Genomic DNA, 21,634 nt, shown 5'->3' with positions numbered 1-21,634 from the left:
AAGTACACTTAGAATTTACTGATTAAGTTTATTTTTAAGATTTGTTTTGTTTTCGGGTCTAGCTTTATTATTCACCAACAACTTTAGTTACATATGTATGTGTTTCGTGTATTTATTTAGTTGTAAGAGTACAATTTGCCAGTATGTTAAACTTAACTCCTTTTTGAATTTGTAATTAGCAGCTTAGTTATCAGATTACAATTAAATAGATAAACTTTTGTCAACTGACTATTACGGATTGTATAATATACTTTTGATTTCCTTGTATGATAACATAATATATGTATTTATTTAGCTGTGTATTTTATTTGCACAGTATATATATTTCTACATTCCAATACTTTTACAAATGCTTTTCAAAAAACTTAACGCAACACTTGACATATATTCACATGATTACACATGGCTTTTATTGTTGTTTTACTTCTTATTATATAGATAAAGCAGGTTTTTAAATTCTTAATGTAGTTAATAAATATAGCATTATAATTTTATATGAGTAGTAAGTATAGTATTGCTTTTTTTTTTTTGACTAGTATGCTCGCACTAAGCTATAAGAATTTTGAATGTTGTTAGCGGTATTTTATTATTTTAGATAGAGTATGTATATGCGTTTAGTATTTTATTAAATTTTGACATCAATTTGTATAGTATTAATAAATACATTGCGTTTAGTATGTCTTAAAACTGTGCACAAAACGTTTGATATTTTTCAAATATTATGCTATTTGTATTATAGATTGTTTGACCCCATACCAGCTTTTTTTATGTAATGCAATATCTATAATATTATTGAACAATAACTGATGTATTTATATAGTAGATTGTATATGTTCATGGTTATGCTATATTGTCTAATTCACAAGTATATTTAGATTGTTAGACCATGTTGATAAGCAGGCTTTAAGCAACAAGTAAATGTGAACAAAACGTTTGCATAATAAAGTTGAAGTAATTTTTCTTAGGAAAACAGCTGTTTTTACCCTGCACAATGCTTTTGTACTACATAATTTTATAAGTGTATTGGGGAATTCGTAATGGTTTTTATACTGCATGATTGCATTTTGCAATTCTTTACAAGCGTTTAAAGTTACAACACATAATCTAAGCGTACATTTATATTTATGTAAGTTATGATAGATAGTTGTATTCAATATTTTGTATTTGTTTTTTTTTAACGTTAGGCATATTAGTGCAATGAAATAACGATGATAATCAGCAAGTATTTCAGCTTTGCTTATGTACAACTGTAAATAAAACCTCATTGTATACGATTAACTGATAAATGTTTCCTTTCAAAATCTTTTCTTCTGATTCTCAGTTATTATTGGAACTGCATGCTACGAGGTTTAAATTTTCTATGCGCGTAAAAATGTTAATATTCTGCCCAAAAGATGGCGGCGATGTGCATGATTTAAAAATTTGGATTTTACGTCGCCGTTTAAGGCGTACAACGCTTGGAGAAACTTGCAGCCATTCAAGTAACTCGCGTAAGTATCCGAGGGATCCAATTGATCTTTGTTATTTACTAAAATTAAGTATGTCTGTATTGGTAATGAAAAATAATTGTACCATTTGTACGCGCATATGTATTAAGAATAATACTTCAAAATGTAAAGAATACTTAATATTGTTAAACTTATGTGTAGTTCCCTCATTGCGTCAGATATATTGTAAGTGTAGCTACATATTTATTTCATACATATGTATATATAATATATTATTTATATTTATTTAAAGACAATTACATAAACATTTTGAAAATCAATTATATACTTTTAATACATTTAATATGATTTTTTTTTTTTTTTTTGATTTGTAAATTGATTTGCTTAAGGAAGGCTGGTTTTCGACAACCGAATTGCTGCACAAATGCTTCGTCCTATTGCTGATAGAGTTTTAATGTGCGCCCCAAAGCCCGAACTTTGAAGTATGTAGATGAAAGCAAATCCAAATTCGTCGGTTCTCCGGTTAAACAAAGTCGTCGTTGACAAAATTTTCTTTTTTGGCATGAACAATATTTTTGAAAAAAAAAATCTAGATGATTGCGCAATATTTTGCAAAACTTTGGCCCAAGTCCTTAAAAAGCACAAAATTTATTGCATAAAATGAGTCGCGGTCAGTGTAAGTATATTTGACAATTTCAATTTTTCGAAATGAACCAATTTTCAAGGCCTTCTTATCGACAGATGCTCCCAGTAGCATTTATACACGCCGCCAGTCTACGGATGTCTTTTACAACGACCCATTCAAAATTCAATCGTATAACTTTCGCTACGCTGATCGACCCGTATATCACGTTCAGCAATACCAACGACCAGAGCCGCCGCAATCGAAGCCTCTCACCTTCGAGACCTATTACCAGAATCCAAAGTTCATCACCAGGTGTCAAGAGCCCAAGGCTGCTCCGGCGACGAGTGCCTTCGCTGAGAACAGGCGTCGCAGGTTTTTGAATGATTTCAAATGCATTTCCTCGTTGCCGAACAAAGTTAACAATGTAATGGTGTCCACTGAGCCGCGAAAGGATATATCACTGACTCGTCGCCAGCTCGCTAGCAGTCCGCCCGCTGCGGTCTCTAACTTCCCACTGTTGCGCACCTGCTGCAATCGAGACGAATATCAGACGATGCGGCGTGGCCAGAGCTTTACCACAATAAGGCAGAGCACCGCTAACTCAAATGTGAACCGCAGATGTGGCAGAAGTGCCTCCGTGTGCACTTTAAAGGAGCCAGAGAAAAAATACTCAACGTGCACTTTTAAGGTGTCGCCGAGGCGCAGCGCCAGCAATTGTAGCGGTTGTGCGATCAACATTAATATAAATGGACTGGAATCTGAGGCAGAGCTGGATAAGAGTTTGCGAATCAAGATTGAAACAGATGCCTGTCTGCACAACAATACGGACAATTATAAGGTACATAAATCGACAGCGCGCATCGGCAGCTCAGATAGTTTTGTCATTGACAAGCGTCTGTCCAAGTTTAGTTTACCCGAAGCCCGGGCCCAGACTAATTCGTTGCGCAAGGCGAATTGTGAACAAGATCTTTTGATAGCCAAACGGCTGCAAGTGCATATGGAGCGAAAACGTATGGAACAGATGTGTCAGCAGGAGCTACAAAAAGAACACCAGCGTATGCGGCAACGTGATCAGGAACGCGAGCGTTTCAGGCAGCTGGAAAGACAGCGCGATCATGAAAGGCTGCTGGAGATAGAGGCGGAGCGGGAAAGGCATAGGCTACGTGGGCTAGAGCGGGAAGCACAGCGAAAAAGAGAGTACGAACGTGTACGTTGCTACCAGGAGCAGTTGTGGCAGGACAGACAAATGCGTCTGCCAATGCGTGCCACGTCGTTGCCAACGTCAGTTGCATCACCTGTAATTATGACATCACATCTATATAGGCCAGCTTCGACTGATCGTCTGCCAGGCATGGTGCCCTGCTATGTCCATCAGTCCGCGGCTAGTGCCAGCACGCAGACGGCACGAGCCGAGCGCTTGCAAAACTGCACTCGGAATCTGACAACGTTGCGTTGCCTTAAGCCGCAAATAAGTCCACAGCCGGAGCGGACGCAGTATGATCCACCACCAGCCAGGACACTGGAACGCCGCAGCTCGGGTAGCTCTAATTACAATGCCAGTGTGCTCGGGAGTGCCAGCAACGCCAGTCTACAGCAACGACGTCTGTCCGCCACTCGCCTGAATGAGCGTAAATTACTGAATCTTCACGTGAACGGCATGCCCGTCAGCTCAAGCCAGCCCATACACACGCGCATAAACAACATGCCCATACGCATTACCACATCGCAGCCGGTGGGTGAGGACACGGAGTTCTCATTAAATAGGGTGCGAGTCCGCAATGCCTCGCCCGCAGCATGCCCAGTTCACGAGAGGAGGCGCAGCTGCAGCAGCGATGGTTACCGCAACGAAGAGTCAGCTTCCATGCCCTATAATGTCAGCATCAATGTCTATACGGATAATTTGCGCACGATGCGCTTATAAATTGCAAAACCAAATATTTGCGGCTGATATAACGTCAGGATAACTGTCATGCGACTGATGATTATAGCTTCATTATTCAGTTATTTGAACGCTGTACCAGCCTCAAATATTTTCATATACATTTTTGGATTCGTGCTCAATATTGCGTCTGCCGTCTTATGTCAATTCCAAACTTTTCGCGTCCTATTCGCTAGTATTATTATTATTTTAATATAACATACATTTACCTTAAATACAAATTCGTTCTATTTGACTAGTCTTTGGAATTCACAGTAAATCAATGCAATTCCGGACGCTGACACTTGTCACATTGTACACGCAAATACCTTCCTTTCTGGGAGTAAAATGTACATATATGTCTATTTATATATATATATAATGCATATATGTATATTTTGATTTTTGTAAATGTTGCTATTTCTCTATACTGAATAAATCTAAATTTAATTTTGTATATTTTTAAGTTTTTTTTTTTTGGTATATGTTTAATAAATGTTTAATTCTTGATGACTTTCTTATTTGTTTCGCTTGCCATTATTTCAGGTGAAAAGTTTTATTTCGAGTATAAATAATTATTTCTAACTATTTTTTCCTCTTTCGTTTACTTTCATTTCATTGTCATTTATTTTGAAAAAAAAAATGTACTTAACGCTTTTGATATCTATCTGGGAGAATTATTTTTAATTAAATTGTGTTATTTTAATTTTGGTTTAGCTAAAGATTGTTCCATATTTTGTGGTTCTTGTTGTAAGCATATAGCATAGGATTTAAGGTTAACTTTTTCTTTCTTCAAACAATTATAACAATTTCATTCAGTTCATATGATATTATTGATATTTTTGGTTGTATTTTTGTTTTCCTTGTTTATTTTTTTTGGTTTCGTTAATTTTTTTTCAACATTTTTTTGTCATTTTTATTGACATTGCCAAGAAATATTTGTATAATTCGGAAAATTTATTCATCGTCATCGTAGTTTTGATAGGTTACATAACGTACCTGTGAGCGGTCGCGTCCATAAATTAATGACTGTAAAAGTTAAGAGGTGCATTGTTAATACGTTAAAAATGTTTTGACCAAGTGAATGCGTAAACACAGAGGCAATAATAAAATAAAATTTATTATAAAATTCAGCAGCGAAACCGAAAACTAAAATAAACAAATAAATTGATATTAATCAAAAATTACATTTATAATTTCATTAAATCAAAACGAGTTTATATGTACAATAATTATGACAAAACTAATGTAAATTAAAAGAAATTATATATATACATAATTATATACATCTTATTGTTGTAGACATATTGCAAGTAGACAGAGGAAAAAGCCTTACAAAAAGTACGTTTTAATTAAATTAAAAACATAAATTAAGGGCTCATAATCGTTCATTTTCAAAAGCCTCATTCGCCTTGCCTGCATCCGTCGAAGCATCGTGCATGATAGCCGGACAGGATGTCATTATTTGAGCAATCGAATTATTGGCGGCTGCTTCTGCAGCAGCAGCAGCCTCAGTGGCCATACGCACCTTTTTCTCATCGCTGGTCGGTGGGTTCTTAAGGAAGGTTAACAGCGGCGCATACATGAAACACAGGATGGCGATGCCAAATAACATCCACTCGAACCCAATACTTTTCACAAGTGAGCCCGAGAGAGCTGGACCTACGGCAAAGCCAACACAGAATGCCACATCGCCCAGGGCATAGACGCTGCCATAGACGGCCGAGTGCCGTATATCGACTAGATAGCCCAGCTCCGGCATCATCGAAGAGTCCACCATGCCAATAGCAAAGCCGAGACCAGCATTGGGAATAATCAGATGCGTGATAGAGGTAGCCATGGGTATCTGAAGGAGAAGCATTTGTAATTTTGCATGCCGGAAATCTGCTAAATGTACATACAAAGATTAAACAGGCGCCAATGATAACCAGTCCTAAGCAGGCGGCAAACCATCTTCCAATTTTGTGTCCAAGTGGTCCAAACAGATTTGTACCAATCAAATAGCTAATAGAAGCTGGCAAAAATGCCACACCCTGCTCCCAACGCGTCGCACCCATGTTGTCCACCATCCACAACGGCAAAGACGGTTCCAGCATAGCAATTCCCATATTAGCAAAGGTGATTGCACCAGCCGCTATTAAAATGTAAGGATCACTAATCAGACTCTTCAGTGACGGTGGCTCCTCTGACTCGGATTTCTGTATTGACGGCTGCAACATGAATAGTTGCAGCAAACCATCGCCCAGTGCCAGCGCAGCCAACACCAGAAATGGCGCCGACTTGCCCACAAATTCATACATAACGCCACCAAAGGGCGGTCCTATGAGCACACCAAGCGCAAGTCCACCTAGGGCTATACCCATGGCATTACCGCGTTCTTTGTCGTCTGTGAAACGATCTGCCAGCATGCCCATTCCAGAGACAGAGGAACACGATGAGCCAATGCCCTGAAGGGCTCGAGCAATGAAAAGTACCAGGTATGAACGACCAAAGGCGAAAACTAGACGAAAAATGTTAGAGATGCAGCCAAAGCAGATTAATTTTATACTTACTCAGCGTAGACAAGAACATAATTACAAAGCCGGCAAACATGGGTATGCTATAGCCGATGCTGAAATGTAATATTAAGGAGTATGATGAAATTTATATTACGCAAACCATTCAAGCAATTCCTCACCGATGGGTCAATGGTCCTACAATCGGGTTAACCAACAGTTGGACAATGGCTTTCGATGCAAAGAGGAGACCAACTTCCACAGTTTCGCCAACCAATTCATTGTGCCGTTCCTCTAGCTCACGGTAGTATGTTTCATTTTCTATTGAAGATGCAGACGTTTAATTGCCTGAACTCCTCCCAATTACCGTGCTTACCTTCTGCGCTCGGCGTGGACACCTCGATCGGTACCGCCACATCATTGCCACCCTCCTTACATGGACAGGACGTTGGTGGTGGTGGAGTGTTCAGGGTGAGAGGCGTGCGTGGGTAACTGTCGAGAGGTGCGTCCGGATGTCGTATGTCGTACAAGAACTCGGGTATGATGGGAACTATGAAATAGAAACAGTCGGGTAATGGTTTTGTAATTGAGTTGCAACAAAGAATTTAGGTACAATTAGCCTAACGGCCTGCAGTTAGATGACGCTGGGAAAGCAATTTTCTCCAGCCGCTTCTCTAATTGTATTAAAGGCCCGCAAAATTGTTGTTACTAAAAGTTTATAATGGCTTCTAGGCATTTCTGCACGAAGAAGGATTGCGTGGTCTAATTGAGTTGTTCGGCCATGCCGACAAGGTTGCACAAATTGCGCATACGCCGATTACACCTTGCCTTGTCGAGGCATGTAAGCGGAAGCGCTTCAAGTGGAGCTCGGTTCGCTTGCTCCCCTTTTCCCTTTCGCACGGAAGCGCTGACTTAAAAGGCACTCAACCCTTACCCTTTTGTATGAAATTGAATTTGTTTATTGCATGTTTTGACTCTGTTTATATTTATTATCAACACCCGTAGCCAGCGGTATCCGTTGCAGACGCAGACCCAGTCTAGACCTACCTTGGCAAGTGCTTGTTTCGTTGCTGCAATTGCATTCATGTGTGAGGTCTTGTTATACCCTTACAGAGGGTATTATAATTGTGTTGTGAAATGTGTAACGCATAGAAGGAGACATCTCCGAACCCATCAAGTATGTATGTTCCTGATCAGTATCAACAGCCGAGTCGATATAGCCATGTCCGCCTGTCCGTCTGTCTGTTACTATGCGAACGTGTCTTCTTTCTGTTAAACGCAGTACATATTTCGGAACCAGCTGGATCAGACCACTATATCATATAGCTGCCATCGGAACGATCGGTCGAAAACTTTTTTGTTTATCAAGATATCTTGATCAAACTCGGCATTTATTAGTTTTACTATGCTGCTCATACATTTGCCAAATCCTATCAATATCGGACTACTATATCATATAGCTGCCATAGGAACGATCGTTCGGAAATTAATTAGTTGTATGGAAAACCTTTCTGTGTTTCAAGATATCTTGACCAAACTCGCCATTTATAAGTTTCACTATGTTCCCTACATTTATGCAAAATCTTATATACATCGGACCACTATATCATATAGCTGCCATAGGAGCGATTGGTCGAAAAGTAGGTTCTAGCATATCGGCATTAACTATTTTCCCTGTGTTTCTTAGATACGGCAAAGCCCTATGAGCATTATGAAAAGGTAGGGTCTGCAAGAGTATTTAATCTTCGGCGTGCTGAAGATAGCCGTTCTTTCTCGTTTCAATTGGATTTGCAAGTTGCTAAGTGTTGGGCGATAGCTGTAGTCCCTGCTTATCGTTGCATTAGTTGCTTCAGTTTGAAGTGTTGTTGTCATAGTTTGTGGATGGCAACTAGACAGCATTGCGGTTGATTTGGTAGCTGTTTAACAAATCAAAGTTATATGCCTGTCATTCATAGGGATATATACATATGTATCTTCATATGCACATGTATGTATGTATTTCTGTAAGGGAGAATTGTAGTAAAGACTCTAATGAATGACGTTAATAGCTTGGAAAGAAGCGTGGAAGCGTATAAACTCATTAAATCACTTTGTTTTTATAGTTTTAATGGGAAACGTTCTTATTGCGCTTAAATGTATTACGTTAAGTCCAAGTTATACACCTATTTGTTGCTTACACTCACATGGTTATAGAAAAGTCGGTGAATGTGAAATTCGCCATACAAAATCACCATCATAATTCTAGTTCTTAGTTGTGTAGAAGACAAATGTCGCTTGCGAAGAAAAACACAAAATCATCTCGATACGTCTTTTTTATTCGAATGTTCGATCGCGACTGACTCCGCGTTCTTTTTATGCTCTCAGACTAAAGGAGAATTGACAATAAGTTTATGCATGTATGAGCGAGACAAGGAGTAATTGGACTTGTCGAGGCCTTCTTCCAGAATAAGAGTACAAGAGGAATGGTAGAATTGAGCGAACTTAAGATAAACGGGAAATCGTTGAGTAAATTGCCTTGACTATGTGTCTGCATGAATGTATGTCATACATACATGTATACATGTATTTATCCTACTACAGTTGCAACAGCTCCCACATACATACATACATATGTATGTACATATGTTGGATATGTAACTTGACAACCTAATTGTTGGCACTCGCAAAATATATGAAAATAACTTAAACCAAAAAGTGAGCAAACAGAAATGTATTCAAAGAGTAGTTGGTTTAATTGACTTTATAATTCACCACAAATAATTAACTATTTTGTAGAATAAATAATGGATATTTTGTACAAGTCATTAAACTACCTCCCAGTTTTTGACATACAAATATCTAAAGGCACGTGCAACTGAAAAGCGGTTAATGGAGTCGAGCATTTCGAAAAAGGGGATTGGGCATTGGTTGTTTGGGTTACATTTCGCGTGTCGAAGACACTTAAGCCGCAAGGCAAAGCAAAAAGCAACCGGCGGGTGATGGGCGACCAGACAAAACACCATGACGACCAGGGACTCGCCAAAAAGAGAGATTGTGTAAACATAATTCAACATACAATATTAACAGTAAGGAACAATACGAATGACATTAACTTTTACAAGTTCTTAGAATAAAAATCAACATACATATATAAAATTGATTGTCCTACCTGCCTGATCGATGCACTGATTTGAGCATAGCTCAGCCCTGTAGCTATAATTGTCTACCTTATTTCTGCTCTTGGCTCTTCTTCGTGCGAACCCAGTATAGGCTTCTTGTGAGCTTATTCTCACGATCTGCTGTTCATATTTTTCCAAAAGCTACATAATCTTTTGACATTAAAAATCTTTCGCTTGGTCTTTACCAAATGCGATTCCAGCGCCCAATAAAACAAATTGATAATCTGTAACGGCTTTTGCTTGGAATTAGTTACGTGATCAGTCGATACTTTAAGCAAACAAATTTCAAGCTTTCCACGTGATTATTGGTAATTCGAATAAAATAGGGTTTACCATTTACTTAACACCAAAGATGGTCATGAATTATTGATGCACTAAGGGTCAAAAAACTGAAAAGGTTTGAGAAAAAATCACTCTTTAGCTTAAGGCGATTCCAATTCCGTGACTTTTGGCCATCCCTAGCGAAAGGAAAGTTTTTTTGCGGTAGCCGTTGTTGGCGTCGTCAGGCAAACAGCGACAACAGTGGGAAAGCGACAACCGGCGGTATAGGCACACACGACAGCGAGGACAGTTGGCAGTAACTATGAGGACAACAGCGACTGCGAGACAATCGAAATCTGCTTGCATTTGTTTTTCTGCATAAGAGGTAATAGGTAAGGGCTCTAATTTATGGTGGAGTGGACAACCAGAGGAGACTATGCGACGGCCATCTCGTTCCATTTGGGAGTCGGCCAGTCGACCCTTGTTTGTGCGCTCTGTCTGGTTGGAGAGAATCGGGGATACGGGGCGCAGCCACCGACGCCACTTCATACTCGACTATGAGCCGCACGAGCGTCAGCGGTGGATTCAGTGCCAACGACAAAATGCCAAACGTGGTGGTAAGTAAAACGAATTACCTTTGATGGGGATAAAACCAAATTCAACCAAACTTATCAAATTCGGACAGACATCAGTTATGGTAGCGAATCCAACGAGTTTAACGGAAAGTCAATGCCAACAGAGAATTACGCTGATTATACCTTGAATGAGTATCTGCTATTGGATGCGACCAAACTTACGTTGCAGCACCAACAGCAAGTTTGCCAGGGGCAAGGCGTAATGTCTAACAAAGTGCAAAGTGCTTCCTTTACCGTGCTGCACAGCAGGCGTCATTCCAAGAGACGTGCCTGGTTGCTGAGCAGCGATAAGGGCTATCAACTGGACCACATTACAGATCATCAGCCGCACTCACGGCGTAGTTCGCTTCAGGATGCACTGGCCCCGAGCACAGTCAATCCGGAAGAACGTCTTGCGGAACGTGTGATCAATTGGCTGGACTTGGCGGGTCGTGCGGATATTGTAAAAGGATCGACACCAGTGCCAGTCAGTAGCAGCAGTGCAATGCTATCAAGGAGCCATCGAATCAGTCGGCATAACCAACGTGGCATGGGCCTGAAGCGTAGTGCCACGGGAACAGTTGCACAGCGTGAAGCCCCTAGGAAGCCCGCGACAAAGCAAGCGGTGATGAATTACTGCGCCAACTCCTCCAATGCCAAGCCGATTACCATCATTTTTAACAAGGAGGGAGTGCCCGTTCGCCTCAATCGTCCGCCTCGCAACATTGATCTTTGTGCGCTAAGCAACAGCGCCAGCACGACGCGTCGCATGGCCGGACAGTTGGCATCGGCCAGGTTATATAATGGCACGGCTGCAGTACCCACTGCGAAAGACGCACGTACTCCGCCACACAGCAGTCGCGGATTGACCGCAACTCAACAGGAGAGTCGTAAACAGCTGCACATCTTCATGCCAAGTCTGCCCAAGAAGGGCCTGCTCCTAGCAGCATCAAGTAACGAGGATGCGCTAAGCGCTAGTTTTAGTGAATTATATTTTTAAGCGCTAAAATTTAAACATCTATTTGTTTCTATGAGGAATAATAAAGTATGCTTTAATTTCTTTAAGGGTCAGGATTTTTGACTTAATTTATATTTTCCTTATTTGTTGTCATTGTAAGTTCTGTTTTGATTGGGCCGGCACCTCTACGCTCCTGACTTATTGGACTATCGATGTAATCGTTGCATAATAACAATATCAAATGTTCAGGGGAATATTTATGAATTAAACTAGATTTTTATTTGGCGTATTTATTGCTTTCTTATATATACATATTTTACCTAGGTTTATTCTCTCTAGATTTTACTCGAGAGCTCAGCGAACTATCAAAGTAATCTCCGGAGAATTGAATATTAACAATATCTAAAGTTGGGGGAATATTAACAACGTCGAATGTTCAGAAGAAAAGTTACGAATTTTACTAGATATTTATTTGGCGTTCGGGTCTATCTTGCTTTCTCTAGATTTTACTCGAGAGCTCACCGAGCTATCAAAGTAATCTCCGGAGAATTGAATATTAACAATATCTAAAGTTGGGGGAATATTAACAACGTCGAATGTTCAGGGTAAAATTTATGAATTTTACTAGATTTTTATTTGGCGTTCGGGGTATCTTGCTTTCTAAAATATGGCTAAATTAACTGGGTTTATTCTCTTTAGATTTTACTCGAGAGCTCACCGAGCCAGAGAATTTAAATATTAATAATATCTAAAGTTGGGTGGAATAATTATGGGATTAACTAGATTTGAATTAGATATTCATATATACATTAATATTTAATACTTTTTTTTTAATATTATTTTAAATACGTACTGGGCTGCTTTCCGCTTGTAAGTTATTATAATTATAGATTTTAATAGCAATGCATTAAGGGTCATAAATCAATTATTGATATAATATATGATAGATCAAAAATGGGGCCGCAGTAAAGGAGAGAGAGAGAGTGAGATGGAGTTGCTTCAACCGTCATGCAAGGGCACCTCTGACACCTGGCACACCTGTAATTTTACCATAGCAGCATCGAAGGCGACACCAAAAACGGCAGGACTTTGTGACCTTTGGCGGTGGATAACCTGTCGCCGCAGGCTTGGGCTGAGGAAGGCACCACGCCTATAACGTCAATCTTTAGCAACCCCTAAGGCCTCGAAAAACTTTTTCCAAAAGACAAAAGGCACGCTCGCAATTACAACGCAGCTAAAAAAAACTTTTGTCTGACATTTGAGTTTTTGCCTGTTTGGTAAGAAAAACGGCTAAGAATAGTTGCTTAACAAGACAGTAGAATGCCTGCCGTGACTTATTCGCGATTCTGAGCCCCACGCGGAAGGTTGCAAGTTTTACGGCTCGGCAACGATATCAAGTGCTATTCCGGTTAACAAGCATAATTTTTGTATTTAATTTTCCGGTAATTAGTACGCCTGGCAAATGTCAACGGATGAGGACACCGTGGGCAGTCCCCTAAAGCCGACCACGTCCAAGCCCGCCCAACGGGCAACGGAGTGGGAACCCAAACTCGCACAGAACACAAACGCACGTGGTGCATCGAATCTGTTGCGCCATCAGCACAGCTTTGAGGCACGCTACAGCAGCATAATCCAAAACCAAATTTGGGAGACCACCATTAATAAGGATGTTATGGAGCGACAACTTAATGAATACTTTCCCTTCGCACGCAGTGCTTCTCTCACAAGGAACGAATCCGACAGCCTTTATCAGCTGCTCAATCCAATGCCGGAGAGTAGCGATGGTGCTATGAAGGCACGTTCATTGGGAACTACGCCCATCAAAAATCGATCGCAAGCTTCTCTAGAGAAATTCGATACTACGGAAAAGCAAATCAGAAATAATGCTGAGCCTTAATAAAAATGAAGGAACGCAAAGCTTACTTCTATGAATTACGGATACTAATACACGCAAGTTTAAAAAACATAATGTTTATGATGTAAGATCGACAACCAACCGAATGTGAATTTGAAGTTAATCAATGTAACCATATTATATGATAAGATAATAAGCAATTCAGCGCAATTTGCCTGAAGTATCGATATCGGTGACGCTAAGAACGGACAAGAATAATACAAATAATTGTATTTTATGTATTTAATTTGTTTATGTATATACATTTTTTTCGTGCTGTTCAAGTGTATAAATGCACATAAGCAATAAAATATATTTTATATGCGAATTTGTGGCTTATGAACTTGTGGCGATCTGGCATCACAGAAATTGATATATTTTAAGTTTTTTGTCTTTAATTAGTATGGTTACACTAATTTGAAATTTCACAATTTTACGAAAAGCTTGTACAACATATTCCAGCGCGAGCTCTCTAGCCTACAGCGTCTACGCGTCCAATTATTCACTTTTTTGGTGTATAATAAATAAAGCAACTATTGCTAAAATCGAAATATTTTACTTGTGTTAATGGATGTAGAATTTTGACTATTTAACTTAAAGCAGGATACGAGGTATGTATCTAATAGCCGAGTACTGTTAGCTTTAAGATTCTCACTTGTTCATTAACAAACAAACCACCAAACCATATACATACATACATACATATGTACATACATACTACCTTTTGTTTATTTATGCAATAAAGCACTTACAGATAAGACTTTGACCCATACATAAATCAAGAAAGTCGCCTAAGCATGCTCGTAAGACGTCGTTCCTTCGATGAGTCCCTTTTGGCAGCTTAATCAAATTTATGAGAATTTTATGCTCATTGCCGAAGATCAAATGTAATAAGCATGTATTTCTTGCAATTTTCACTTCAACACCTTTAACGGCGAAGTGAAAGCACTTAAGTGGAAATGCCTCAAGTCAAACGCTAAAAGCATATTTGCCGTAACCTCTCCCCTAATCCAGCACTTAACCATACACCCCTTGCCATGCGGCATTCAGAGCTAACTTTGATTTGCTGTAGCAAAGACAGGCAGACGGACGGACGGAAACTAGAAAAGCATCGAGCGGGAGCTGAGTCCTGGGGTTCGGATGGTTGCTTCTCTTTTTGGGGTTGAGCCAACACTTTGACTTTTGCGCGCTCCATGAGCATTTTTCCACTTTTGCTTTGACTTCTTTTTCCGTATCTTTCAACAAGTTGCTTAAGTGCCGCATTCGCCTAGCTATTTGTCTTCGGCTGGCTACTTCCTACTTGTTGATATAATTTCATGAACGTTTAACACAAAGAAGAAGAAGGAACTTCAATCGCTTTTTGTGTTGTCAGCCGCAGTAAACATTGGTCAGACTGGAGTACGGCTGCGGTCCGTCGGTCCATCGGCCACTTGATGTCCACGTGTTTGTCCAGACACTTGACATAAGCACTTGGTCCGACCGTTCGACCACCAACGCCCTCCCCCTACATAGATTTAGTGTCACACGCAGTAGCAATGGTCGCGTGTCTATTTAATTGACTGTCCGCACTTTGAGTGTCTCCATTCTCATCCTCGTCACGATCCCAATCCCTTTGCCAATCCCTCTCTGTCACTGCCTCTGCCTCTGCCTGTGTCGGCTTTTAATAATGACGGGCAAATCACACTGCTGCCGAGCAATAGTACTCCAACAATTGATTAGTTGCTGTGGTTGGTTGAAAATTTGTTGAGTTCGCTTAACAGAATTGGTTTGGGGTTCTTTGAGTTGCTTTCGTACAAAGGACTACGAACAAGGAATGTGTTTATCGATTGATAGCTATTGTACTCGAGAATACAAATGTGTGCATAAATATGAATATAATTGATTAAGTATATATATTTTTTAGAAGACGAGGTGTACTTTTATAGCAAATCCCAAAGCTAATCAAAATCCCTTGGCATCACACGATGACAGCTGAATTGATGAACTGAAAGCCAACTGTTGAGTGACTGACGCCAAGAAAACATTCATTAGCTTAAGTGGCGCTTTGTGGTAATTTTATGGCCAAAGGAGTGCTAAACACCTATCTGGAAATGAAAATGAATAATTTCCAGGTGATTGCCTTGGATTGTCAGGTGGCTGCCAAGATAAATGGTCATGAAATGCTAATGGGTAGCAGAAATATGCGGCTTTTACGATATATATTTAAGAATGTAAATTTGGCTTCACTTACCGACAGTTGTTAGCAGCATGTTGTCCAGCAGGAGAGCTATGGCGACAATGACCAGAACGAGCCGGTTGGAGCCCCGCCAGCTGACCATCCATGATTTGGCAGCAGACCAAGTCCCGGCTGCACGTGGATCCTCTTGTCGATATTGATCCGGCGGCGGCGGCGGCGGCTGACCGCCTGTCAATTTGCGTGATGCATAAAGTTGTTCTTGGCTTGTTGGCGATGGCAGCTGTTGGTCAGTGCCGACTGCTCCGCTAGTCCCCATAATGCCGTAGTCTGCTTCCATGTTGCCATTCTGCTTATTGCTATCCAACTGTTGCTTGAACGGATTTTTGCTAGATGTGTTGCCTATACTCGTCTGTTGCTGCTGACTGTTGTCATTTACGGTAAAAGACGTTGTTTGGTTTGTTGCAGCCGGCGCTGCTTCTGCTCCAGCTCCTGCTCCTGCTCCTGCTTCAGCTCCTGGCGATGGTTGCGACTGTTGTTGCTGTTGTGCTGTATATTTACGTGTGCCATTATTGCCCGCATCAGTCGATGATTGCATTGCGTCGCCCGCCGCTTGTTGCTAGGGTAAACGAAGAAGCGTAACGTCTTGTCAGATTTGTGCTAAGAGGATTGTCTTTAAAATGTAATCAAAATGTAAGCCGCTTGGGGTGAGTAGAAATTTCCCTCGCTCCAATGTTACGCTCCAATGATTACACCAATTAAAACTAAATTATATGTCTCGGTTTTTTAATTTTAATTCAATTATTGTATTGCATTCGGGGGCGCGCAAATTAAAAAATGCTTTTCACAGACTTTTCAGTTTCACACAATAATTCGAATATAATAATTGCTATGCATTTATAAGACAATGTGGCCAAATTTAAATATTTATATAATTGGCTTCGTAACATTTAAATTTGGTCTTTACAATTTACAAACTTTGTAATACAAGGCGCGCGTCGCAAATTGAAATTGAATTCTACATCTAATTCGTTTAGAAGGCATTACATAGTACCCAACCCTCACACCCCAGACACACACACACACACACACACGCCCACGCTTAGTTAAGACCCGTTGTTCGTGACTGGGAGGAGTTTTCTTGTTATGTCTGTTTGACAAAATTTGACTTCAGTGTTAAGTGCTGGGTGCGACTATCAAAAATTGAATTAACTTGCAGTCAATTAAATCAAAACGCTGCCCCAACTGAGAACAAGATGGAAGATGGAAGTACTTTGAAGATGATTTCAATTCGCCTAAAACAGAGAACTATGAAATTAAATGTTTTAAATTTTTATTCAAGGCACAAACATTGGGTATAATTGAATACATCTATTCCCATAAATTACGAATGTAAGTGAATCATAATTAATTTTATAAATTTGCCAAGCTTTTAACATTTCGTTTTACGACTGCATAGTATTCTTACCAAGAGTTGTGCTTCTAATTTTTGTTGATAAATTCTTCGTAGGGCTTTGTACTTTTCTCAATATGTTTCACTTTGCTTATGTTTTAAGAATAATTTGTATTGGTCGCATGGTATTAACTTTTTAAAACAGTATGGTTATCAAAAAGGTTCACTTTACGTCTTTACGTCTTTATTTTGCTGGGACTACGGTGTGATCTATACTGATTCTGCCGACAAGTCGGGACTCTGAACTGAAACTAAAATCATTAGCGTGTCGCTTGGCGCTTTTGTTAACGAATTTTTTAATGCAACACAACAACTTGTTGCTATTATTTAATTTTTGTTTTAGATTTTCGCGCGTGTTAGTCGTTGATTTTTCAGACAGCCCGCGGCTTTAATGTGTTCATATTTCAAATGAATGCATTTTAAAAGTGTTTTATATTAATATTTCCAAGTATTTATTAGCATTGGGCATGCGATTCTTTTCTAAGCGTGAGAAAAAAGTAAAACCGGCAGCACAATTAAAAATGTATGCAGATTTGTAATGTTTAAAACGCTTTTTTTCAGAAACGAGTGATAGAAGGATGAGAGATTTAATGCCGACAACCTTATTTTGATTCATCAATTTCAATTGTAAATAATATTTAATTTATACAATGCGCATACGTCGCGTGTGCCCTATGCTCGCAACTGAAAGGTAGACGAGAAAAGCACAAAAAAAAACAATACAAATGCTTTCAAGTCGAATTTGTTACACTCTTTCCTTTAAAAAAGTCATACTTACGTGATAAAACAACTTCTACTTCAATTATTGCTATATTTTATAGAATAGAATGGAATAGAACAGAACAAATGGATATTTCTTTATCAAAATATAAGCTATCGTTTACATGTGCGACTGGGATTGCCTAGCTTAATATTTGTGTATGATATTATTAGATTCTTATGCTTGTTGATATTATATAATATATGTTGCCTGCGTTAATTGCACAAAACTTAACAGACGCCACACGACCAACGTTAAATTGTTGATTTCCTGAGCTTAGCACGCAACTAAAATTAAATTGCGAACATTTTTAGATCTAATATTAAATAAATATTAATGAAAACCAGCCTGATCTTACGATACGACACTGAATCGCGACTCTGAGTAAGACACAAATGCATATATATATATATATATATATGTATATACATATATATACAGGGTCGTTAAGAGCAAATTTGGTCACGTTTCATGCATCTCAGAGCTAGTAAAATATACTAATCTTCTTGGCTCCTGTGTTTCGGCAATTGTTGCATCTGGAAATTAGCTAATTGAAAGGCATAACTAGGGCAAGCTTTCATAATATGTATTACTTTCAGTTTGTTTTTAAAGAATGATTGCAACTAAGGAGTCTCCACTTTTAATATGTATACATTTTCTCGAACAGTTTTTAGCGAAAGAAGAAGTTACCTGTCAAATAATTTATTATTTGCGTTTTTGTTGTGTAGTCTGATTGCAGCTATAACGATTGAATATCCTAGCTGTTGATGCTATATCAATTTGTGGTTTATTGCTGCATTTGGGGGTGAAGATTTTATGTATTCCTGCAAGTAAATGAGGAAATAAATAATTAGACTATGGCCTTGATGGAAATATTTTGGTAAAGTATTCAATGCCCATCATTTCTGGCAATGTCAACGACTTGCAAAATTCGAATGCCACAAAAAATTCACTGCGAAAAGTTTCTATTTAACTTCCTCAATGCAAATAAATTGGTATTTGAGCAAAATATTTTTTGTATAAAAGCAAAGCCCCAAAGACCCGACGCAATCGAGCTAACGCAGTGCAAACAAATACATTGTGCACGAAATTACGTTGACTAGAACAATATTTTCGGCTCATATTGATTACATTGTGTCCTACACACTTATGAATACACATTGAAAAGCTTCACATTTAATTTGACAAATATAACCATAATTATTTATTCACTTTAAGAGATTGGGCAAAGTCAAATCAAAAAATGTTTTATATTTTTTTAAATTTACATATCATATTTTGGACTTACATTTGTTTCTCTGAAAAATTACATATTTTCAGATTAGACTTGGGGTTTTTGTTTGTTTCTAACTTCAATAAGCACAATTTAATGGATTTATTATATTTTATATACTGATTGTGAACTGCATTTTCTTTATGCATTGAACAGAATGTACTGAGTCGAGTAGTGTTTCTGAGCACTGTGTTATAAATACTAAAGTGCTACAAGTGTCTGGCGGTTGGAGCACTGGAAACGTGGACACGAACACGTCCATCAGCCACGAGATTTCATCTCGCACTGAAAAAAAGCTGTGTACGGCGCACGAGGCGCGCACAAAGCGCCTTTGACTGCGTCAGGATTTGGAATGCGATGTGAAAGGGCAGCAGCAGAAGCTGCGTCGTATTCGCTGCCACTTGTTGTATGCGAATCGGCAACAGCGACGTTGACGCCGACGCCGACACCGACGTCGACGTCGTCGATTTTTGTTGTTGTTGTTGTCGCCTGTTGAAGTGCCCGCCTTCCTCTTAAATCATTCTGAAGAAAACTGCCAGCGGCAATGATTCTGCTCAATTGCCTTCATTGTGTGAGTGTGTGTGAGTCGGAGGCAGAGAAATCTGTGTAAGTGTGTGTGCATGGGTTTGCCGTATGATTCTATTTTCACTGTCAATTCCGTTATGCGCCTGTAAGTATGCAATCTGTACATATGTATAAGCATGTATAAGGCAGTGAGCACCAAAAACAACTAGGATCAGCATATTAAGCCTAATTGATACTTCGGTTACATTTTCGCCTCAAGTCGATTTTATGTTCTTTTAAACAAAATCAAAATTTACATACATAAATAATAAATAAATATTTTAAAAAGTTTACAAAACCGAGTATGAATTAATACATTTGGATGATTTTTATCAATACTATTCGTTTTTTAACAGAGTTTAACAGGTGGCATGCGTTCTGAGTACGGTTCGGTTTACGAACGAACGTGTTGTTGCTGTGATTTAGTCAATTATTATATGTGTTCCTTACCCGTAAAGGTAAGGATAGTAAAATCAAGCCATATGATAGACTATATCACATAAAATGCAACAGTTTTGAATACTTTAAATTAGGTCAGGTTTGCAGGCATAAAGTGTATAATTGATCAGCCGCTAAATTGCAAATTTATGCAATTAGACGGACAGGAAAGAGACAAGTGACGATTATCGCCGTCTAATTAAGACTGTGAGGCTGTCATGAAATATTTGGATGGTTGGGTATTACGAGCACATGTTAGTTTTCAGTTTTTTATTGCATAAAATGGTGTTTAATTTTTCCTTCAATATGCACTCATATGAAATTTCTACCCTTATGTGCAAACAGCACTCAAAACACTTAAAGGAAAAAAAAAACAGAACTTTTACCAATTGAAAAGACCAAAATAAAAGGGCACAAATACTCATAGAAGCAACCAAATTTGAAATCGAAATGTCCAAAATCCGTTGGAGTGTTAAAGTAGCGTCGCCAAATAACTTCAAAGTTAATGGACTAGAAATCAGACATTTGAGGGATGGCATAAAGTAATACGTTTTAGTCCATACACGTAAATATTTGTGTGGGAGGCGGGAATATAGATTTCGGCTTTAGTAAAAGCAGGACAATAAAAAATTACGGGACTATAATTGAAGGCGTATCAAAATACCAAGCTACATTTAAAGGCAAAACGTGTCTTTTCCTTTGTCCCATTATCGTTGGACCAAGAGTTTAATTTCTCCACGAATGGAGGTCCAGAAATATGACAAATATGGAAGCAATTTGTGGACGAGATTGATGCTGCTTTTTGCGAACAACTGCGGGCTCTTCACATACGAGTAGGAATAACTTTGGTAATCTGTTTGTGCTGGTCAACTGTTATCATAGGGATCCGAAAACAAAAGCAACTCGAGTGAAAATGTTTAATTTCCTTTTATTCAACGCAACTCAAAGCAACTCCAGCAGAGATAGCCCTCCAGTCATCAAAACACATAAAGAGCGGAAAGTTCAACTGTCATCAGCACTTGGAATACTATCGGGTCTTTGCATGCTTTAAAATAGCCCCAGCCAAAGTTCAAATGTCAAGTGATGCGCCTGTGCGTATGCAGTGGAGGAAAATATTTTTCATTCAGCTCGAGATTGTTCCACAGATGCCTTTGGCCTTATGGCAGAAGGGTGCCTGCCACATATTTTGTGGCATTCAATTGAAATATCAGCACGTGCCGTGGCAGCTTCGAATACTATGCCAAGTTAGTTCGCTATTTCGAATTGCCCTTCATCATTTTTACTTTACCATTTGTCTTAAGCTCAGACGACCAATTTCATTAAGAAATTCCAAGCATATTTCGGATTATATTCTTCTACCAGAGAATTAAAATATCTTGCGGTGGCGCATTGAAAATAATTCTCACGTCCGGTATGGGATGTTAACGACTTCCTAGTGAAAGATCTAATAATATTTATATATTAAATATAAACACAATTGGATCATCATTTATATTTACACATGCACTTATAAATTTTAGATAACAACATTCAAAGGGTAAGAATATATAAACGTTTTACTTCTACACTAAACACTAATAGTATTAATAAAACAATAATTAC

General features: G+C 38.9%; 4 protein-coding genes and 2 long non-coding RNA genes across 10 annotated transcripts in view; 5 read left to right on the top strand and 1 right to left on the bottom strand.

Annotated features, from left to right (window-relative positions):
* Positions 1-40: 40 nt before the first annotated feature.
* On the bottom strand, positions 41-18,581 carry Vmat (Vesicular monoamine transporter). 4 transcript variants are annotated; one of them, XM_064680062.1, is made up of 8 exons: positions 18,448-18,581; positions 15,602-16,163; positions 6,863-7,036; positions 6,669-6,807; positions 6,544-6,602; positions 5,893-6,491; positions 5,520-5,837; positions 41-5,020 (listed from the first exon to the last, which is right to left on the bottom strand). In XM_064680062.1, exons 2-8 carry the CDS (start codon positions 16,140-16,142, stop codon positions 4,949-4,951), a joined length of 1,902 nt encoding a protein of 633 aa, XP_064536132.1. In that variant the 5' UTR covers positions 16,143-16,163; positions 18,448-18,581; the 3' UTR covers positions 41-4,948. The 4 variants fall into 4 exon arrangements, with proteins under 4 accessions (XP_064536132.1, XP_064536129.1, XP_064536130.1 ...); XM_064680061.1 differs by lacking the exon at positions 41-5,020 and adding an exon at positions 5,292-5,407; XM_064680059.1 differs by lacking the exon at positions 41-5,020 and having other exon boundaries at positions 5,279-5,837.
* LOC135426767 (protein PRRC2C) lies at positions 1,983-4,233 on the top strand. Its single transcript, XM_064680063.1, has 2 exons — positions 1,983-2,124; positions 2,190-4,233. The coding sequence occupies exons 1-2, from the start codon at positions 2,109-2,111 to the stop codon at positions 3,992-3,994; spliced, it is 1,821 nt and encodes a 606-aa protein (XP_064536133.1). The 5' UTR covers positions 1,983-2,108; the 3' UTR covers positions 3,995-4,233.
* Positions 5,016-5,524, top strand: LOC135426772 (uncharacterized). Its single transcript, XR_010435959.1, has 3 exons — positions 5,016-5,239; positions 5,294-5,332; positions 5,393-5,524. It is a non-coding gene; the product is annotated as an uncharacterized LOC135426772 (long non-coding RNA).
* LOC135426769 (uncharacterized) lies at positions 9,288-11,567 on the top strand. The gene is made up of 2 exons (XM_064680064.1): positions 9,288-10,522; positions 10,591-11,567. Exons 1-2 carry the CDS (start codon positions 10,342-10,344, stop codon positions 11,517-11,519), a joined length of 1,110 nt encoding a protein of 369 aa, XP_064536134.1. The 5' UTR covers positions 9,288-10,341; the 3' UTR covers positions 11,520-11,567.
* LOC135426770 (uncharacterized) lies at positions 12,834-13,716 on the top strand. Its single transcript, XM_064680065.1, has one exon. It carries the CDS (start codon positions 12,940-12,942, stop codon positions 13,372-13,374), a length of 435 nt encoding a protein of 144 aa, XP_064536135.1. The 5' UTR covers positions 12,834-12,939; the 3' UTR covers positions 13,375-13,716.
* The window catches only part of LOC135426771 (uncharacterized), a 17,266-nt gene continuing 9,435 nt past the window's right edge, over positions 13,804-21,634 (top strand). Inside the window, exon 1 of one of the 2 annotated variants that reach the window (XR_010435955.1) lies at positions 13,804-13,982. This is a non-coding gene — a long non-coding RNA (uncharacterized LOC135426771). The remainder of the gene's footprint in view (positions 13,983-21,634) is intronic. The other variant, XR_010435956.1, reaches the window with a different exon arrangement.

Source organism: Drosophila montana, unplaced genomic scaffold (genome assembly GCF_035044405.1).
Source record: "Drosophila montana isolate Dmon_TW-CO22-7 unplaced genomic scaffold, ASM3504440v1 contig_2081_1, whole genome shotgun sequence".
In the NCBI taxonomy this organism is placed as follows: domain Eukaryota; kingdom Metazoa; phylum Arthropoda; class Insecta; order Diptera; family Drosophilidae; genus Drosophila; species Drosophila montana.
Note: the sequence above shows the minus strand (reverse complement) of the source record. Positions and strands in the feature narration are given on the sequence as shown.